The sequence below is a fragment of the Pipistrellus hanaki genome (genome assembly GCF_964339955.1).
Source record: "Pipistrellus hanaki genome assembly, chromosome: 8".
NCBI lineage: Eukaryota > Metazoa > Chordata > Mammalia > Chiroptera > Vespertilionidae > Pipistrellus > Pipistrellus hanaki.
This window is the reverse complement of record NC_140510.1, coordinates 30,797,607-30,814,929: the sequence shown is the minus strand read 5'-3', so window position 1 is coordinate 30,814,929 and position 17,323 is coordinate 30,797,607. Positions and strand designations below refer to the sequence as shown.

General features: G+C 41.0%; 1 protein-coding gene across 19 annotated transcripts in view; it reads left to right on the top strand.

The window, feature by feature from the left end:
* NEB (nebulin) overlaps positions 1 to 17,323 on the top strand; it is a 181,156-nt gene that overhangs the window by 120,183 nt on the left and 43,650 nt on the right. For all 19 annotated transcript variants that reach the window (XM_084892858.1, XM_084892857.1, XM_084892856.1 and 16 more), the window contains exons 96-116: positions 49 to 162; positions 549 to 746; positions 1,129 to 1,233; positions 2,017 to 2,121; positions 2,219 to 2,323; positions 4,781 to 4,888; positions 6,997 to 7,110; positions 7,455 to 7,652; positions 8,002 to 8,106; positions 8,795 to 8,899; positions 9,852 to 9,959; positions 11,011 to 11,118; positions 12,481 to 12,588; positions 12,690 to 12,794; positions 12,894 to 12,998; positions 13,692 to 13,790; positions 14,111 to 14,221; positions 15,098 to 15,202; positions 15,844 to 15,948; positions 16,204 to 16,308; positions 17,060 to 17,164. In XM_084892858.1, coding sequence (XP_084748984.1) covers positions 49 to 162; positions 549 to 746; positions 1,129 to 1,233; positions 2,017 to 2,121; positions 2,219 to 2,323; positions 4,781 to 4,888; positions 6,997 to 7,110; positions 7,455 to 7,652; positions 8,002 to 8,106; positions 8,795 to 8,899; positions 9,852 to 9,959; positions 11,011 to 11,118; positions 12,481 to 12,588; positions 12,690 to 12,794; positions 12,894 to 12,998; positions 13,692 to 13,790; positions 14,111 to 14,221; positions 15,098 to 15,202; positions 15,844 to 15,948; positions 16,204 to 16,308; positions 17,060 to 17,164 — 2,421 coding nt within the window. The remainder of the gene's footprint in view (positions 1 to 48; positions 163 to 548; positions 747 to 1,128; positions 1,234 to 2,016; positions 2,122 to 2,218; positions 2,324 to 4,780; positions 4,889 to 6,996; positions 7,111 to 7,454; positions 7,653 to 8,001; positions 8,107 to 8,794; positions 8,900 to 9,851; positions 9,960 to 11,010; positions 11,119 to 12,480; positions 12,589 to 12,689; positions 12,795 to 12,893; positions 12,999 to 13,691; positions 13,791 to 14,110; positions 14,222 to 15,097; positions 15,203 to 15,843; positions 15,949 to 16,203; positions 16,309 to 17,059; positions 17,165 to 17,323) is intronic.

Below are 17,323 nucleotides of genomic sequence, written 5' to 3'. Positions count from 1 at the left end.
GCTGATTAGAAAATCCCAGTGGTGCTCAACATTGTACCTGTTTCACAGCTTAAATACAAAGAGACGTTTGAGAAGCAGAAGGGCCACTACCTGGCTGGAAAAGAAATCAGTGAGTTCCCCAGTGTGGTTCACTGCCTGGATTTCCAGAAGATGAGGAGTGCGGTGAGCAAAGCTCTTTACTTCTGATCTGCCCTTTGGTTCGAGATTAGCTGGGGGTGGGGTGGGGAGGAATGAATCAGTCCTGTCCCACCCCTGTCATTTAGCGTGTGTGTCTTCGCCTATTTTGAGTCTTCCACCCTCCTTTCGCTCTCTCCTTCATTACCAAACTCACAGTGAGGGTTCTGTGTTTGACAATAAGGTCACTATCTATCTTGCATTATAAAATCATGGGAAATTTTTACAAAAGAACCTATTATAGTATGTTTGTTTAACCTTAGTCTATTCTAAAGGTACTGATCTATATTGGAAATGAAACTCGTAAGAGATTGATCTGGATAATGTACGTCTTCCTTTCTTATTTTTGTCTTTTAAAAAATATTCTTCTCCAGTTGAACTACAGAAAACATTATGAGGACACCAAAGCAAATGTTCACATCCCCAATGATATGATGAACCACGTGCTGGCCAAAAAGTGCCAGTACATCCTGAGCGACCTTGAGTACCGCCACTACTTCCACCAGTGGACGTCTCTCCCAGAAGAACCTAGTATTGTACTGGCCCGGAACGCACAGGAGATCCTGAGTGATGTATGACTTTCCTGCAGCTTAACTTAATTACAGGATTCACCCAGCCTGCCCTGTCCCCCTCTCCCCACATTAATTATTTAATTATCCCTATATTCATAAACCCTGGTGCTTTTCAACACAAAGTGGCATGAATAGCCACCTTTTGGTGTAAGAATTCCTTCTGAGCCATGGATATCCATGTTCAATATTTAGTCTGTCTAACACTAGACTAAAACTTAGCTATTGTTTTCCTCCTAAGCTTTGTTAGGCCAGGGCTCCCAGCTGTTGAGAAGTCCACCCTATGACCACCAAGCACAGCCTAGAGCTGGTCAGAAATTATCAAAGCATTCCACTGCAAATTCATTGAGTACCTATAACTTTCGCCATTTCTTCTTTCTTGCAGAATGTGTATAAAGATGACTTGAATTGGTTGAAAGGCATTGGATGCTATGTCTGGGATACACCCCAGATCCTCCAAGCCAAGAAGTCGTATGACCTTCAGAGTCAGGTAAGCCAATCTTCTTAGAAGGACTCATTGGCTGTGGACCAATGAAACTCATGGTGCTCTCAGTGGGGTTTAGCCAGGTTGTCCCGGTGCCCAGGCAGAGAAAGTTGTTATAACAATGAATGGTCAAAGGGAACCGAAGGTCCACTGCCCAGTCACACCTCTCCTGCTGGCCTACTCTGGTGCTTGACTCTCTCAGCGTGAGTCTCTCAGTAGTTTAAGGCATCAGATGTTTCTAACAGAACGTTGTCTGGCAGGTGTTTCCTAGTAAACTATCTTAAGCATCAGGACCTTAGTTGATCAAGTTAACGTGTAGATGGTGGAATACAAATGCATGCTTTGACTGTAGATATGTAAGTTCTGTAGTGAAGACATGGATATTTGGGAAATCTCCTAGCATATGGCTCAGCTTGGATAGAGCAGACTAGCGGAATGTCAAAATTGAGGGGCTGGAACCATGTAAGTTGCTTGGTGTAAAAAAAAAGAGAGAGAGAGAGAGAGAGAGAGAGAGAGAGAAATTGAGGGGCTGCCCTCAGAGTGGAGTATAGGCATGGGAAAGACGGCAAAATGAGGAAGGAGGCCCAGAAAAGATCCAGACCTGACTCTTGGTCAGGAGAAGCTATTAGTTTTGACAGCCACCCAAAATCTGCAGGACCACCCAAGGGTCGCCTCTTTGTTAGCAGAAACCCAGCCTAAGAATAAGGCACATCTAAGTTGACACAAGCTGCTACATCTGACTGCACACCCCTTTTTTACCCTCATAGAGACATTGGTTTTTGTTCACAGATACAATACTCGGCAGCAAGTAAAGACAATCTGCAGAATTATAACCTGGTCACAGACACTCCCGTTTACGTGACTGCTGTTCAGAGCGGCATCAATGCCAGTGAGGTGCGTCCTGCTTATCTTCCCTTCCAGAACGAGCCTTCATTTGTCTTTACATCTTTTCAACAGCAGAAAAGACTAACCCATCTTTCTTTATCTGTAGGTGAGATACAAAGAAAATTATCATCAGACTAAGGACAAGTATACGACAATACTGGACACAGTGGATTATGACAGAACCAAGAATCTCAAGGATCTTTATAGCAGTGTGAGTTGAGTTTTCTTTCCTCTCTCATTTGAGTTACCTCCTTCCTCCCCCATCTCCAGCTTTGGAGACAATAAAAACATAAAAGGGTAGGAATTTTATTCCCAAAGGTTTGTCCAGTTTTTGTTTTTTTATTGGACCTTCAAATTCCTACTTTAGCTCATAAATCCTCTTTGTTGCAACTAGATGAGCCCCAATTTGAATATTGCATGATTGCATACAGTTGACACAAATTCGGCAACTTCCTCCATGTGGCAGGCAGGTACTGTTGGAGCTATTCTTTGTTAATCCTGAACATGTCCTCTGGCTTTTCTAGTGACCAGTGGCTTATAGACCAAAAACAAACAAACCCTTTTTTAAACTCTTCTAAATTGATTAATTCAACAAACCTTTTTAAAAGCTTCATTTGGAATGGGGGGATGAAGACAATTATGTGATACTATAATCAATAAAAAAATAAATAAATAAAAAGAAATAGCAAAATAAAAAAAAATAATAAAAGCTTCATTTGGAAATAATTTGAGATTTACAAAACAATTTCAAGAATAGTACATAGAATTCCCTCAGTTTTTTTCTCTGTAGTATAATAATCAAAACTAAGAAATTATCATTGTTAGAATGTTACAGACTTTATCTAGATTTTACCAGTTTTTTCATTAACGTACCTTTAATTTTTAAGATAGAATCTAGGATCCCACTTTTTGTATTTAGTTTTCATGCCTCATTAGTCTCCTCCAATCTGATTACTTCTCAATTTTTTCTTTGTCAAAATATCATTTTCCAAAATAACCTAAATTAGTTGTGTTCTTCCCCACTTCCACCACTGTAGTCTTATTGCCCATTTATAATATAACTAGAGGCCTGGTGCTCAGATTCGTGCAGTTGTGGGGTCCCTCAGCCTGGCCTGCAAAGATTGGGCCAAATCAGCTCTCCAACATCCTCTGAGGAGTCCCGGACTGCAAGAGGGCAGTTCTCGGGTGCTGCACCCTAGAATCGGGCTCGCTCCTCTCGGGTTCCGGCTGTGTCACCTCAGAACCACAGCTGCCAAGTCATCACAGCTTGGCAGCTCCTGAGTTGAGTGTCTGCCTCCTGGTGGTCAGTGCTCATCATAGTTACCTGTCAAAGCATCTTGCCCCTGCTGGTCATTGTGTGTAATAGCTACTGTGGAATGGTTAGATCAGTGTTTTTCAACCTTTTTTGGGCAAAGGCACGCTTGTTTCATGAAAAAAATCACGAGGCACACCACCATTAGAAAATGTTAAAAAATTTAACTCTGTGCCTATATTGACTATATATAAAGTAATTCTCTTGAATAGGAATCAAATAAACACAAAGAAAGTATTTTATAATTACTTTATTATGAAATATTAAGTAAACAAAATAGTGAAAAATTATAAAATTCTTGTCTTGTCTGCACCTACGGCACACCAGGCAACATCTGTGCCGCGGAACAGCAGTTGAAAAACGCTGGGTTAGATGATCACTTAGACTTTTATATATATATATATATATATATATATATATATATATATATATATATATATATATATATAAAATTTGTTACAGTTCATACTCCATTTTAGTTCTCCTTCCTTATTATTTGTAAATTTTACTATTTGAGGTATATAGTACTGTGGCTTTTGATAAACACTAAGTCATGTATTTACCACCACGATCCAGACACATAAATATTCTGTATCCCTTCCAAATTTCTCTTTTGTTGCCCCACTCTTCTCACCTGGCATCCTCAGATATGTTTGCTATTCCTAAAGTTTAACTTTTACAGAATGTCATGTAAATGGAAAATATAGTGTATACACATTTGGCCTGGCTTCGTTCTCTTGGCAGAATGACTATATATTATGCACATTGCTGCATAAATCAGTAGTTTATTTTTTATGGCAGAATGCTATTCCATTGCATGAGTGTCCCACTGTTAGTTTATCCATTCACAGTTAAAGGAATTGGAGTTGTTTCCAGATTTTACAAATTATGAATAAAGCTGCTATATACATTTGCATATAGGTTTTTGTGTGTGCATAAGTTTTCATTTCTCCTGGATAAATGAATATGTAGGAGTGGAAACAAATGTATTTTGAGCTTTCACTAGCTACATAAAAGTAGGAGAGGATAAACAAGTGTGTGTGTGTGTTTTAATGTTAGTGGTTTTCACCCTCCAGAAATTCTTAGACCTATGGGGAATGAACATGGCATCAAAAACTCTGGTAACTATCAAACTGTGATAGGTACTACGCTAGAGAACAAAATAATGGGCTACGAAATTATTGTCATGGCATTAAACCAGTTACTCACTTAGGGGCACTTGGATCCTCCAGAGTGAGAAGATCTGGAGGTTGCTAGGGCATGTCTGAGAAGGACAGAAACGGGGAAATCTACTACTCAGAAGCTTTCCAGAGTGTATTTTCCCATATTCACAAGAAGGTTTTTAACCCCCCGCAGAACCTGTACAAGGAGGCCTGGGAAAAGGTGAAAGCCACCAGCTACATCCTGCCTTCCACCACCATGTCCCTGACACATGCCAAGAACCAGAAGGACCTGTCCAGCAATGTAAGTCACTGCACGTGTGATAGGCTTGCCACCCACTTCCTGCCCTCTCCAGCTCACCACCCCCAGGATCTTTTTGGCTGAAACACATGTTGCCCAGTATTCCCAGCACTTCCATAGGAGTATGTCACCAGCAAATAATTCCAGGCGCTCAGCCATCACAGACGCTGGACACTTACTAGTATTTCTCCTTCTCAAGGGCCCTGAAGTCTAGAGAGAATCACAAACACCTGTATTAAGAAACAGCTGTGGCCTTTTAGGCTGGTTGCCTGCAAATGACCTAGCTGGATATACTGTTTCAGGAGTGGGGATAGACAGAAGGCAAAATATGCCATACAGAATAATAGGCTTTCTTCCAATAGAATTATGTGGATTGTAGTACAAAAATAAACCAGTGAATGGTATAACTGTTCATCACACCATTCTGGAATAAAGGATTTAAAAAGTAAATCATTATCTTCATAACCATAAAATATATAAAAGTTTAAAACTTTTGAAATTCTACGTTTTTAAAGCACAACTTTTCTTAGGTATAGACATGATAGTAAAAAAAAAAAATTCTAAATCACGTGGGCTGTTTAAATATAGTATAAAGTCTTGTGACTTTTAACCCTTTATGCCTAAAATGTTCTTAAGTAAAACCTTTTATTATGAAATTTCCTGTAACCTTCATTGCAGTTCTAATAAACCCAGTTCTCTTTCAGGAACTTTATCTCTTTAGAAACTTTTTCCCTTAATTGTGAACATTTTATGTAACATTTTAGACCAGTTTTTCATAACTTTTTTTTATCAAGACCCACAGTGAGAAATTCATTTTATATTGCAAGTCAACACAAATTCTCTCTCTCTCTCTCTCTCTCTTCTCTCTCTCTCTCTCTCTCTCTCTCTCTTCACTTCGGAAAAGAAGCTTTGTAGATAGTAGTTTAGAAAACTTAGGAGAGGCTTATTCATTCATCTATTCGTTTTTGTCATGGAAAAATCACAGAGGCAGGATTCTTGGCAACTTGTTTTTGGAACAAGGTGGGACTCTGAGAAATTAACCCATTAAAAGAAGGATTCCAACAGCAGGTTTTTGTTTTTTTCTTAAAGGTGCCTTTGAATACTACCTTCTTTATAATTGAGGAATGGGTTAGCTGTAAGGAACATGTGAACTAATGTTCTAAAAAATTCTGATTGGTTTCTAGTCAAGGAAGAGATTTGCAAGAATGCTAACACCAATACTCCTATCCCCTGTTGTTGCACTGAGACGCGGGGTTCTGAGCTGTGAGGGAATTGCTGTTTGATCGTGTGCTAGGAGATAGCTTAGTCTCTGTAGGGCCTTGCCTCCTAGTTCAGGAAGTCATGCAGCATTAATTAATAGGCAATACAACTTACAAACTAAAAGTTGGATTTTCTGTAGAAGTTGATTGCACTGTATATGTGGAAACCCTTGTACAAAGTGAAAGTCAAAGATTGTGTCTCTTAAGCATCAGGTTTGTCAATTATTAAAAATAAAGAAATTCCTGAACTCATCTTTCCTCTCATTTATGATTAAGAAAAACAAAGTCACATTACAAAAGAGCTTATTTTATATGTTTTTATTGATTTAAGAAAGAGGGAGGAAAGGAGAGGGAGAAAGAAAAACAACAATGAGAAAGAAGAAATATCTATCCCCTGCCTCCTGCACACCCCCTACTGGCATTGAGCCCACAACCCAGGCATGTGCCCTGACTGGGAGTCAAACTGGTGGCCTTTTGGTACATGGGATAATGCTCAACCAGCTGAGCCACACCGGCCAGGGCAAGAGATTATTTTAAAATTACATAATCTTTTAAATGAGTGAGTTGTAGCAGCAGTACTAGTATTGGCATAGAAGTATTATAAACAGTAACTACAGTTGTATTGCTTTCTACAGTTTAGAAAGTACTTTCAGCTATAGTCTGGATTAAGCCTCAGGAAACTTGGGCAGGTATGACCATGCACAGATGAGGAAAGGGTCTCGGAGAAGTGGTGACCCCATGTTGGCTGGATCTCAGAGATGAGATCTTCTTATTCAGTCTCATGCTCTTATGAAAAGATGGATGCATTATTCTCCCAAATGATGTTTCTTTCTTTGTGCTTTATCACTATAGATCAAATACCGGGAAGAATATGAAAAGTTCAAAGCTCTTTATACCTTACCAAGAAGTGTTGATGATGACCCAAATACAGCGCGATGCCTCAGAGTTGGCAAATATAACATTGATGTAAGTAATCTCAAAGGCCTTACTTCAAACTGAAGCCAAGTAATCGAGTCATCTATTGTAAATCAGAACTGCTTCTATTAAACAGTGCATATGGCTCTGATTGAGTACATATGAAAGAGCTAAGGGCTATTTCAGCCCAAGCTGCATCTCCAGCCCACACAAATCTGTAGAAAGTGTCAGGAAATTCCAGTCCCTGCCCTTCCCCCAACTGATTGCTGTAAACTGGTCACCGTGACTTCTCAGGTGTGTAAGAAGTGTATTAGAAGGCATATTAGAAGGTCATATATTGCCATGATTCTGTGCACAATTTCCTGTGTAAGTGGCATGTCGCTTTAACTTCACAGCGCCTGTACAAGTCCGTTTATGAAAAGAACAAGATGAAAATCAACATTGTGCCCGACATGGTAGAGTTGGTTACTGCTAAGGATACTCAGAAGAAAGTCAGTGAAATTGATTACCGCCTACACCTCCATGAGTGGATTTGCCATCCCGACCTGCAAGTCAACAGTCATGTCAGGAAAGTCACAGATCAGATCAGCGACGTAAGTGCATTGCTCATGAAGGCCCACCCTCCTGGCCCCTGATTCCTAATCTAAAGAGAAGCATACTCACCTACTTCTTTACCTCAGCCTCCTCCCAGGATTGCTTCCCTATATACCCAGCCTTCCCTAACACTGCTTTCCTATATACCCATGGGTCCCATTGGAACTCAAAGGTACCACTGGAAGCAGGGCTCTGTGTGCCAATGTTTCCATGGCCCCTTGGACTCACTACGTTTGCTTCTCAATCCACAAAATCAACCTCGGTCCAGAGGGTTCCCCTTGTCTTTGGTGTTAAAATTATGGTCAAATTTTATTTTGCCAATCCCCTTCATCTGTTTCAATTCTGTAGATTGTGTACAAGGATGACCTCAACTGGTTGAAAGGCATTGGTTGCTATGTCTGGGACACTCCTGAAATTCTCCACGCCAAGCACGCTTATGATCTGCGCAATGATGTGAGTTTGCCTTGATTTTTTTGTTTTGTTTGTTTTTTTGTTTGTTTTGTTTTTTTATGTGTTTTCTTCTTTTCATAGTCTAGTGTCAAGGCAAGAGTACTATGTAAACTAGGGACACTGTCACAGGCCAGCTGTGTCTTAAGTGATGGTAAGGATAGAGAAAATGTTCGAGAAAATGCTAAGCCATTGAAAGCAACCATTTCTCAGGAGTGCATATGGCATTCCTATTCAACAATGCAGTTGAGCTATCCCATTGTTCTCTGGAGGAGAAGGTGCATGTGGCTCTTCTCTCTACCTTTTGGGCTATTTTGTATATGTGAATGAGCACGTAATTGTCATTTTAGGAACATATAATTTGTTAGAAGTTTGTGATGCTATAGATGGGATCTACTGGCAAAGAGAGGATTTGCTAGGAAGATCAATACTGTATTCAAGATTTTAGTAAGAAAATAAATATTATTAGAAAAGCAATTGTCAAAACACCTAAAAGTTCCATATGACCATAAGCATTGATCACGCTGACTGTCATAAACTTTAAACACAGCCTGGACTAGTGAATAAATGCTGGTGAATGTAAATGCTAGGAGTTAAAAAAAAAAAAAAAACAATCACCAAAACTTTGGTGAAAACCAGCAATTTCCGATATCATGAATGGTGTAACACAGGCTTATTTTCTTCCTCTTGGCAGATCAAGTACCAAGCTCACATGAAGAAGACAAGGAATGACTACAACTTGGTCATGGATACGCCAGTCTATGTCCAGGCTGTCCAAAGCAGGAAACAAATAAGTGACGTAAGTGCCTGTTGGGGCTGTGACAATGGCCAGTGATAAAGACAGGGGCCGCCATTCAAGCAGACGTGGCAAACACCACGCCTGGGCAGTGCCTGGCTTTTTCTCCCTGGGGAAGGAAGTACTTAGATTCTGCTCTCCACTGGAAACTAATATAAAATAATATTGAATGCGAACTCTAGTTGAAAAATAAAAAAAGATTCTGCTCTTGTTTCCTAAAACCTAATGGGTTCAGGTAACTCCCTGGGGTGGGGTTGTAAGTGACCTAAGTCTATACGATGCTTGTTGTTTTAAAGCTTCCAAAATGCTTTTTGATTCCTTGTATCAAGAGCAAGTCTAGAAGTTCTAATAAATTAGAGCAAACTAATTAAGTAGAATGAGAAGGAAGCAGACTCTGAAGTTAGAAGGAGTCCAGCCTCTACCAATCAATGAGGCTTGGGAAGAGCATTTAGTCCTCCAAGTCTCAGCATCCTTATCTGTACAATGAGAAAATGGATGAAAAGCACCCACTACTGTGCCTGCTATAGAGCAGGAAGAACAAGCACAATGCTGCTTTTTTTTTTTATTGACTCCACGGGTTAATAAATAAAATCATCCCACCAGTGACTTAGAACATTGGGACCTATTATTTTTGAACGTGTAGTGCTAAAATGGCCTCTCTTCCTCTGCTAATGTCTGAGCCAACCCTTCCACTTATTTCTCAGTCTGGGGCCACACCCTGGCTCTGGTCTTATTGGACAAGGCACAGTCACATATCAGATAGAATTCTTTAGGCATAGGGACGCAGGCTACCCTGCCTTTAAAAAAAAATAGAGAGAGAGAGAGAGAGAGAGAGAGAGAGAGAGAGAGAGAGAGAGAGAGAGACTGAGACTTGGGTTTCCTTTTACGTGGCTTCTTCCTAACAATGAATGCTGCCAGAGTCTGTCTGAGTCCGTGCACTTTCTCTCTGCCCCAGGCTGTCTACCACTACGACTATGTGCATAGTGTCCGAGGCAAAGTGGCTCCAACTACAAAAACCGTGGATCTGGACCGGGCTCTTCATGCATACAAGCTCCAGAGTGAGGTGAGCTGGGAGAACTCTACAAAGTGCCTGACAGGTGTCCTGGATGCAGCTTACAGAGGCCGGGTCATTGGCCTCTGCCAAAGCCCCTCAGCGTGGGCATCTTCTCAGCCTGACCTTGTACATTGTAAATGCTGTTCCATACCGTACACGCTCTTCCAAACACATGAGCTATGAAAAAACAAAAAACAGTGCATAGCCTGTCTTCCTTCTTGACTGGCCAGCTCTTTCTAAGCATACAGTGGGCGTTTTGGGAGCAATGTTTACAGGTTACAAGTAAAAGGGCCAACCTACTACTATTTCTGCTCTCAAAAAGCTTAAAACCAAGATGAGAAAGACAAGGCATATGATCATGAAAGATTATTAACAATAGGCGATAAAGCTATAAATTTCTGTTGAAACTCAGACAAGGAAAGAATGTAGACTCCACTCCACGTGTAAGATCTCTAATCTGTGTTACCTGATGGTGCTATGCTCCTATGTTGACCGTTAGGAATAATTAGGTTTTTAACATTTTAAATACTGTTCTTATTCTTATAGTTCCTCTGAGAGACAGAAACTCCTTCCACCTTCTGCCAGGAATATGAGCATCCTGCTCGCTTCATAGTCTGACATTAATGCTGTGTTTGGCAGGGGAGAGAGATATGCTTTATAATTATGTGCTTCATAATTATGACTGTGTTCAAGATTGGTGGCAACTTGACTATCACCTGAGAGTGTGGTGAAGAACAGAGGTGGCACTTGGTAGACTGTTTTCTCTACTGAACCCAAATTCTTGCTAATTAGCATGCAGTCAACTGGGCATATGTTAAGAAGCATAGAAGGATTAATTTCTATAAATCTCTGCATTCATTGCTCTCTTTAAAAAAAACCCAATAAGAGTAATTTGATTAATTGCCTCTTAGAGCTTATTTAATTTCTTTCTGAAATTAATTCAGTTAGTATAGTACTTTAACTATGTAATTGAAAACCTAACATGAACAGGATGTGACTTGTTTAACTTAGATCGGTTATTAGATGTAGGTGCCATTTAACCTTCTTCCTCATTCGGCAGAATCTGTACCGAGATGCGGGCAAGCGCTCCCTGGCTACTGGATACAGGCTTCCGGTCGACACTCCGCACTTCAAACACTCCAAGGACACCCAGTACATGAGCAGTTATGTGAGTGCTCTCCTCCTCATTGAGATGGGGTCTGAAGTGAGAGGGGGCACTGATATTCATGAATAGCCTGTTCTCATCCCCCCAGCCCCACCCCACAGGTTCAGCATGATACAGTGATAAGAGCAGAGCAGGGGAGACAGCACATTTCCCCGGGGCGCTGTGAACTGGCTGGCTCCTTTAGGTCATCAGTGTGTGCACAGTCCAGTGCGTTAGCATAGGATTCCTGTGGGATTACATCTGCGCGATTCAGTTACCTTGGCTCCGGGTTCATGGCTGCAGGATGCTTCTATTCCTGCTAGCCTTAGCACAGAGCATCCTAGACAATCCCAAGCCAAGTACTGGAAATTTAAATCATACCTTCACTACTGATGTGTGGCGTCAGTATTGTCTTCTGCAGTGTGTCATTGAAAAAGATGTAACAGCCCTAGCCAGTTTGGCTCAGTAGATAGGGCGTCAGCCTGCAGACTAAAGGGTCCTGGATTCAATTCCAGTCAAGGACACATGCCCCGGTTGTGGGCTCAATTCCCAGTAAGGGGCATGCAAGAGGCAGCGGATCAATGATTCTTTCTCATCATTGATATTTCTATCTCTTTCTCCCTCTCCCTTCCTTTCTGAAATCAATATAAATATATTTCAGAAAAGAAAAAGATACAACATCCCTGTATATTTCTTTGAATAGAAAAAACTTTTTGCTGGGCTGCTGGCCCTGGTACTTGCCTCACTATTTGCCCTCTGTACCATTCCATAGAAAGCTCAGAGGGATAGATAGCTTCCCACTACCTGTACCTTGCCCTGGAGTTAGCTCAGTCACCCACCTTCTCCACTTTTCAAAAGTGCCAGCTTGGGACTTCATACCATTTACCCAAAGGACAAGGCCTAGGGAAATTGAGTCTATGCCAGTGACTGTGACCTTCAAACCAGACCCAAGAATAAGCCATCACCTGGAGAATAAGCTCTCCCTTCCATGTTGCCATTCATAGTTCCTTGTATCAAATCTGCTGGCCAGTGAGAGTCCAATGTCAATCTGTAAAACAATCCACCAGTCTTTAGTCTTTTATTTTTTCTTCGCATTTCCTAATTTACTAGCCATATTGTGGCTAAAAATATAGGGTTGTTTTTTGTTTTTTTTTTCATTTTGCATGACTGCATACAAACAGATTTCATCTAGGCAACATCTAATTTTATTCCTTTCTGGATCTGGTTTTACTAGCCAACAAAATAATTTTCTAGACTCTGTTATTGAAATTTTGTCAATGACTTTTCCTTATACTTAATGCTTAGAGGCTAATTTTCAAATGCAAGTGACAGCTCTTTTCGGTTTGTTTACCCATCCGTAATCTCATTCTGATTTTGCTTTTGCAGTTCAAGTACAAGGAAGTTTATGAACACCTCAAGGCAAATGGGTATACACTTGGCCCCAATGATGTTCCGTTTGTCAATGTCCGGAGGGTCAACAATGTTACCAGCGAGGTACTGTGAATTCGGATTCTGTGGAGCAAATATTAATATTTGCTTATCGATCAGTCAGTATCCCACACTGACCACCTGAAATGGTGTTTCTTCCAATGTAGAGGCTGTATCGACAACTGTACCACAAACTCAAAGATAAGATCCACACAACCCCCGACACACCTGAGCTCCGCCAGGTCAAGAAGACACAGGAGGCTGTCAGTGAGGTGGGTATTGTTTTAGGAGAGAAGACAGGCGAGGGAACCTGTCTTTCATTTAGTCATTCAGTCACTAATATGAGTTTTTCTGGACACTTTTTTCTTTAGCTGATCTACAAATCAGACTTCTTCAAGATGCAGGGTCACATGATCTCGCTGCCATACACACCCCAAGTGCTCCATTGCCGTTATGTGGGAGACATCACCAGTGACGTAAGCATCTCATGGGGTCTTTCTGGAACACTGTTAGGAGACGATGGCTTCTTTCAGCAGTGAAGCCGGCCAGCAGTCTTTTCCTCTAAGGACCTCTCAACTGAATGTACGGCTTGGAGGTGAAATAGTATGGAGGCAGGACCCCACATTTTACTACTAGCTTTGGAAACAGTAGCAGGAGGACCACTTGGGAAATGCAAGAATTGCTGGCCGCCATTCTTCATGCAACCCCAAATTATTACCAACTCTTCACTCTCTAGGTGGCCTCTGTTTCAGCTCATGTTTAGTATCTTTTCCTGCTCATCCCTGCTCCCACCCCCTTAAGCAACTTCCTGCTACCATTTGTTTCTTTTTCTTCCCTGGATGTTTCCTTCTCCTAAAAGATCACTTTATTCCATCTAAGCCCCTCTCCCATCAATGCAGTCATAAAATAATAGCTGTGGCCTCTCCTCAGATCAGGGTTAGAGATTTAAATTTCAAAATCTGTGATTTACTTGCATGCAAACACACTAAGGGTACCAAGATGGATGTGTTGAATCAAAATGAAAGATATATCAGTAAAAAAAAAAAAAAATATATATATATATATATATATATATATATATATATATATATATATATACTACTCTGACTTATTTTTTCTTGATTTCTATTTGCCCCTGACCAGCTATGTTTTCTATTTTGGCCACACAGATTAAATACAAAGAGGACTTGCAGGTCCTGAAGGGAATTGGCTGCTTCCTGATGGACACTCCTGACATGGTCCGCTCCCGGCACCTGCGGAAGCTCTGGGTGAGTGCCCGCCCGTCTTCACAACACGTGGCCACCCCTACTCAGCTTCAAGGAGCTGGGCAGAAAATCTCTGCCTACAGCTACTTTTAAGGGGAAATTTGACATTAACCCACTTCATCAAGTCATGACCATGACTCCTAACAAGGCAATGAGCTTAGATAGATGACAATGGCTTTTGTCCCTGCCTGGGAAGGCCTCCAGGGCACATGGAGGCTCAGCTTGACTGGCACACATCGGCCATTTGAAAGACATTGTGTGACCACAACATGCAGTTTCTTGAATGACTCAACTTTTATTTCCGTTCTGTTTTTGGTTGTTAGTCTAATTACCTGTACACGGATAATGCAAGGAAGATGCGAGACAAATACAAAGTGGTGCTAGACACTCCAGAATACAGAACAGTGCAAGAACTGAAGACACATCTGAGTGAGGTAAGGATGTGTTCCTCTAGAGAGCATTTATCAGGCAACTACACGAGGCAGAGATCTCCTTTCTGCCTTAATTACAGAGTGCCCACCACGTCTAAGCAAGTCAACTGATCTCACTTTGCCTCAGCTTACATTGTACCATGTAGAAAATTATGGATTTTACTTCAATGGTTTTTTTTTAAAAAAGGCAAGAAGAGCCCTTGTCACTTTTCTGACCTGATCACAGAATTTGTATAGTGAATTTAAAAAAAAAAATGTTACAAGTTTGGAATAAGAGAATATGCATTTAAAAAGAATCTCCTTTTGTGTGTGTTTTTCCTTTTGTCCCAATGGGGAACCTAACTCTTTTAATTACACCGACATATGGACAAAAAGTCATTTTGTATCTGCTAAGTTTGGTACCTTCCTTTGTTTATTTGCTATTAAACTGTTTGAGAAAGGGGGGAGAGGGAGACCACCAAACGCATAGTCTGCTTGGTTGTAAAAAAGAGGAACAAGGTCAGTGGTAGAGGCTGGAAAATGAAGGGAGAGACTTGAGTCTGTTTGCAGATGAAGGGAGACGGCTGGGGAAACTGGAGGGTTGAAGGCCATGGAAGGGAAGGGATAACTGTTGGAACTGGGCCCTAGAAGGGACAGGTAAGAAGAAACCAGGATCACACCAGGAGGCGTGAATTTTGGACAAGCTACAGAGTGTATTTTGATAAAAGAGGGGGAAAAAGTAAAGAAAGCCCAGGGAGGTAAACAAAATATTGGTTTATCGGAAAGAAACAGATTGTTGTAGTGGGATGGCTCCTGCTTCTTCCATGAAATAAGTAATAAAGGCATCTGCGAGAACTGTCCACAGAGCAGAAATGATGGTGATGACTTTTTTATCTCCAGCTGGTGTACAGAGCTAAAGGCAAGAAGCAGAAGTCAATCTTCACTTCGATTCCTGATACACCTGATCTTCTAAGAGCCAAGCGAGGGCAGAAGCTTCAGAGTCAGGTAAAGTTAATAAAGAAAGATTCATGAACCTGCCACACTGGCTTCACAGGGGGCGGTTGTGTGTGTCTAACCACTTCTGGTCAGTAGCATAAGTTGTCCTTGATGCAATTGCATGCCCATTAATTTCAAGAGGCAGTGTTTGTCTGGTTCATCCTAACCATGGTTTGTTTTACATGAGCAGGTGAATGCCATGTCTTCTTTTCTCATTCTATTCAATTTTTGTTATTGGATGAATAGTCTGTGGACTACAGGCAGTGAAAACAAGTTGCTTGACTTATTCTATAGGACCTATGTATTTTCCACAGACAAATAAAATTACAATTCATGCATTCAGGCAAAAATGGGGGGGGGGAATATGTTGAAGGCTCTGTCAGAATCCTCTTCCTCTTCTATCTGCATTCTTTATTATATGGATTTAGATTAAACTGTACTCAGCAATAAGGTTATTAGACAATTGGAGTGCAAATGTGTTTCCAGATGTGAGACATAGAGAGAAACAAATGAACAGAAACACATATAACAAACAAACAAACAAAAAACAAGACGACAGGTGCACGCCTGCTGAATAGAGAAGACTAAATGGTAAATTAAAAAAAAATGTTTTATCTCTATAACATCTGATCCCTGTTCTGATTATTTAGTATCTATATGTTGAACTTGCCACCAAAGAGAGACCCCATCACCACGCTGGAAACCAGACCACAGCCTTGAAGCATGCCAAAGACGTGAAGGACCTGGTCAGCGAGGTAGGCTGGGAATTTGGCACGGAGGCACTGGGCCAAAGGAAAAAAGCTCACTAAATCCCTCACCCACTGCCTCTGACAGGAGAGCTCACGGCTATAAGTGGTGCTCAGCAGCACCAAGAACAGGAGGTGGGGCCATTCTGCTAACGAGCACAATACACTGTGTGCCTAGGTTGGATCTGTGACATGGTTGTGGATGGTGAAGGATGAAGACACTTGAACTTAATGTTGTCTCTTTCTCCTATCTTTATTTCTTAGAACAAGTACAAGACTCAGTATGAAAAGATGAAGGACAAGTACACCCCAATTCCAGACACACCAGTCCTCATCAGAGCCAAGAAGGCTTACTGGAACGCCAGTGATGTATGCATCCCTTTCTCTGTCTGCTGCTGTGGTAGGGACAGTGGAGGTTGAGGTATCTGAGGAAACAGAAAGATTAGTCATATCCATAGTTCAAGGTCCTGACCCACACACGGAGCAGGAAAAAAAGAAACACCGCATCTAAAAAACTTTATTTAAAAAAATAGGCACAAACAATACCAGTTAGGCAAAGTAGTAGCTAAGAGTAATGCAAAAAGCCTATGACTCTTCTCATTGCTCTTCTTGGAAGAATGTGGGCTTTTCTTGTGAGTCTTTGGTAGCATTTCCTAGGGAATGCTTGACAACTAATGGTTTTTTGCCGATAAGTCATGTTCTTGGAGTCAGCCAAACATGGTTAAAATCCTGATACTGTCGTTTGCTTGGTGATTGACTCTGTATACCTTACCTAATTTTTTCTCAGACTGTTTTCTTATATGTGGAATGAGGATAAGAATTGTGATAATGAAATTAAACTACACCTAGTTTCCCCTGTTGTTAACATCTTACATTACCATCATACATTTGTCACAACCAATGAGTCAATATTGATACATTATTCACTAAACTCTATACTTTATTCAGATTTTATTAGGTTCCTCCTCGTGTCCTTTTTCTCTGCCAGAATGTGACATTAGTTTTTAAATCTCTCCTAAATGTATTCATGGGAAAACCTGAGAGGAACCTCATGTTTAAAAGACTTCAATTATTTAACTGGGTGGTTTTTCATAATCCATGTGTGTATTTTTCTTTCCAGCTACGCTACAAAGAAACATTTGAAAAGACCAAAGGGAAATACCACACCGTGAAGGATGCTCTGGACATTGTGTACCATCGCAGAGTCACAGATGACATCAGTAAAGTACGTCCCTCCATATAGCTTCTTGCATGAGGCTCGATGAGCCACCATCAGTTTTTTAAAAATCCTTTCTTGCTCTAGCCAGTTTGCCTCAGTGGATAAAGCATCGGCCTGTGGACTGAAGGGTCCTGGGTTTGATTCTGGTCAAGGGCACATACCTCG